Source organism: Orycteropus afer, unplaced genomic scaffold (genome assembly GCF_000298275.1).
Source record: "Orycteropus afer afer isolate SDZICR_OR568_19922 unplaced genomic scaffold, OryAfe1.0 scaffold00272, whole genome shotgun sequence".
Taxonomy (NCBI): Eukaryota; Metazoa; Chordata; class Mammalia; order Tubulidentata; family Orycteropodidae; genus Orycteropus; species Orycteropus afer.
Genome location: NW_006921859.1, coordinates 1570092 through 1573885, shown reverse-complemented (window position 1 = coordinate 1573885; position 3794 = coordinate 1570092). Strand labels below are relative to the sequence as shown.

Here is a 3794-nt window from a genome sequence, read left to right as displayed (position 1 = left end):
CCTGGGTTCCCAAGGCTATAAATCTTTATGGAAGTAGATTGCCTTATCTTCCTCCTGTGGAGCAGCTGGGGGGTTTGAACCACTGGCCTTCTGCTTAGCAGCCAAATGCCTTACCCACTATGCCACCAGAGTTCCTTACTTTACATACAGTATTATGTAATTAATTCGGAGCTCTGGTGGTGCAGTGCCTAAGGAATTTGACTGATAACCAGAAGGGGGGTAGTTCAAACCTACCAGCCACTCCATGGAAGGAAGATGGGGCAATCTACTTCCATAAGAATTTATTGCCTCAGAAACCCAATGGGGGTAGCTATGATTCATTCAACACATATTTATTGAGTGCCTATTATGTGCCAGAAATTTGATCCTCATAATAATTAAGACCATTTTACAGAAAAAAAGACTTCTGATGCTCTGTTTCATCTCAAATGTTAACTCCCCAGAGAGGTCTGCCTGGACCATTGTCTAAAATGACCCCCTTCCCTTATCCTCTCCCCCTCCTCTACTTGCTGGTTTCCATCACAACCTTTATTTCACCTGTTAAAATAAATAAATAAACAAAAAAAAAAAACAAATTAGTTGCCTTCAAGTTGATCCCAACTCATGGTGACCCGATGTGTTTCAAAATGGAATTACTCTCCATTTCAGAAATAGGAGGCTTTTCTTCAGCGGGGCCTCTGGGTGCATTTGAATTGTTTTTGGATTGGTTGTTATTGTAGTTAGCTGCTACAGTCAGCCCTCAATTCAGTGACCCCATGCGTTACCAAGTAGAACTGCTCCATGAGGTTTTCTTGGCTGTCATCTTTACGAAAGGAGAATGCCAGGCCTTTCTTCTGTGGTGCTACTGAATGTATTGGAATTGCCAACTTTTAAGTTAGTGATTAAGTGCAAACTGCTTGTGCTACCCAGTAGCTAATCTCTTAAACTTATGTATCACCCAAGGATCTGTACCCCATTGTCATCAAGTCAATTCTGACTCATAGGGACCCTATAAGACAGAGTAGAACTATCCTATAGATGGTTTCCCAGGCTGCAATCTTTATGAAAGTAGACAGCCACATCTTCCTCCTGCAGAGTGGCTGGTGGGTTCAGCCCTGCACTTAACCACTGCATCACCAACTGCAGCGCAATGCAATGCAACACAAAGCAACAGAACGCAAAGCACTGCCGTGGAGTTGGATCCGACTCATAGCGACCCCTCCTTGGGTTTCTGAGGCAGTATCACTACGGAAGTAGATTGCCCAACCTTCCTTCCGAGGAGTGGCTGGTGGGTTTGCACTGCCAGCCTTCTGGTTAGCAGTCAAGTGCCTTAGGCACTATCCTACCAGAACTCCCACTTCATCACCAGGGATCTATAATTAACGTTTATTCACTTTGCTAGTTTGTCGTCTGTCTCCCTCCACTAGAATACAGGCTCCCTGAGAGCAGGGACAATTTTTGTTGGTTTGTTTGTTTATTCTCATGCTTCCTCAGTCCCAGCAAGGCACCAAGGAAGGACTCAATCAATATTTGAGAAATGAAATGAATGACAATGGGAGAAATTAAGAAATCGTTCAGGGACACACAGCTTGGAAATGGCAGTTCAGGATTTAATGCAGCCCTACCTCTATAAGTGGGAGCTTTGGTAGCGTAGTGCCTAAGGCACTTGACTGTTAACCAGAAGGCTGGCAGTTCAAACCCACTAGCCACTCCTCGGAAGGAAGGTTGGGCAATCTACTTCCGTAGTGATACTGCCTCGGAAACCGAAGGAGGGGTCGCTATGAGTGGGGGACAACTCGACTGCACATAACAACAACCACCTCTATAGGCTGCAACACGCCTATATGAGTCCATTCTGTTCTCTACCTTATTGCTCTTCCTTCTTAGGGGAAACTGGAGGAACAAGCCCCTGTCCCCGTTTGCAATGTCAGTTCCATGTTTAAAAAGAAAGAGCGGTCTATCTCAGTGGCTCAGGCCTAGCGTGCCCTGGTTTGAATCCCAGTTCCCCACTTAATAGTTCTTGGACATATCCCTTTGTGACTGAGCTTCCGTTCCTTGTATGTTGATAGATAATAATTAACAATACTATGCGTGAGCTTGTCAGGATCAAATACAACACAGAAAGGTGAGCGCTTACAACATAGCAAAGGCCTGACTAAAATGGCAGTTAGTGTGGTAAAATCTGGTTGACAAAGGGGCAGGCCCCCGCTCGTGCGGCGTTTGTGCATGGTAGCAAAGTGAAGGGGAACTCTGGAAGCATAGTACCTGAGGCACTTGACTGCTAAGCAGAAGGCTGGCGGTTCAAACCCACCGGCCACTCCTCTGAAGGAAGGTTGGGCAATCTACTTCCGTAGTGATACCGCCTCGGAAACCCAAGGAGGGGTCGCTATGAGTCAGGTCAGACTCGACCTCACATAACAACAACAGCAGCAAAGTGAAGGCGCCTTCTGTCTCCGCCCACTTCTAAAGGGGGAAAGCGCGCTCAGGGAGCCTACCGGGCGCTCTCTCACCCGCTCCAGCCCGTGGCGGCAGCTGGAGATCCTTGGGCACCGAACCCAGAGCGCCTCGCGCACTGAGCCGTTGAGTTTGAAACTCACAGAAAGAATTCCAGCGCTCGACCGCAAGTTTGTGAGAGCCACTGGCACGCAAGTAGGCCACAGCCGCCGGTCCGGCCTGCCCTGCTGAAACAGCGCCCTTTGAAAGCGTAGGGACCCTTCGCGGTGCCCATCTCCAAGTCCCAGTGCGGGGACGTGGCAGGTGTCTGCCAGGGGAGGCGGAGCCGGTTGCCGAACGGCGCAAAACGTTCCTCAGATTTATTCACTAAAGTTTTCTTTCCAGGGGCGGTAGAGCAGCCTCTACAGAAGGAGACAGGCAGAGAGGCTAGTGGGGCAAGCAAAAGAGGGACCCAGCGGGGGGAGGGGAGGCGGGGTCCGTTGGCACTCAGGTTGCGCGGGGGTCTTTGGGAAGCTCTTAATGGTGGCCTCCTACACCCACAGTGCCTAACGCAGAGCTTAACTTTTAACCAGTCATTTGCCGGCTTAGCAGGAGAGAATGGGCTGACCCCCAGGAGCCGCAAGGTGCCAGGAGGGTGTCACAAGGGGGGAGTGCCAGGCACTGTGGGGAGAGTCGGCCCCCATCCAGCTGTTCCCAGATGTCATTCTGCTTGCCCAGGCGCCTGGCTCCTGAGCTCCGGGGGATTCCGCGGTTACTAAGCTACTGGTTTTTGTTGACTTTTAAATATTTTCTTCTACGGGATAGGGGGAGGGGGGGAAAAGTCAGGGAAGAGCAAATAAAAACAAATCCAAATAAGCTCCCCCTCCCCAAAAGAAAGCTGTCCACTCCCCACCACTCATACCCACATCCAGGGCCTCTTACCAGTAACCTTGCTGGAGCAACAAGACAGAACTGACCTGTCTCTGCGACGCCTCACCCTCATCTCCCCTTCTGGTGAATGAAGGGTGGTGGTGGATTGTCCCCCTGTCTGCGAGCCCTGGGTGGACAAAGGGGCTTCCAGAGAGAGAGGAGGAGCATGGCCAGTGGGAATGGGCTCCCTTCATCCTCCGGCCTGGTGGCCAAGCACCCCTCAGCCCTGGGCCCGTTCCCCAGATACATCTGGATCCACCAAGACACACCCCAAGACAGCCTAGATAAGACTTGCCATGAAATCTGGAAGAGGGTACAGGGCCTGCCTGAGGCCTTGCAGCCCAGGACCTGGACAGAGCAGCTCTCTGCCCCCATGACTGGTACTCCAAGAGACAACGGGCTTGGCTTCCAAGAACAGTGAGTATCTCCCTGCTTGGTTGGTACCTAGGGAG

The 3794-nt window shown here is 50.7% G+C and overlaps 1 protein-coding gene across 1 annotated transcript in view; it reads left to right on the top strand.

Annotated features, from left to right (window-relative positions):
• Nucleotides 1-3430: 3430 nt before the first annotated feature.
• The window catches only part of CUNH1orf94 (chromosome unknown C1orf94 homolog), a 72274-nt gene continuing 71910 nt past the window's right edge, over nucleotides 3431-3794 (top strand). The window contains exon 1 of the mRNA XM_007950411.1: nucleotides 3431-3759. Within this exon, the coding sequence (XP_007948602.1) occupies nucleotides 3431-3759 (329 nt within the window). The remainder of the gene's footprint in view (nucleotides 3760-3794) is intronic.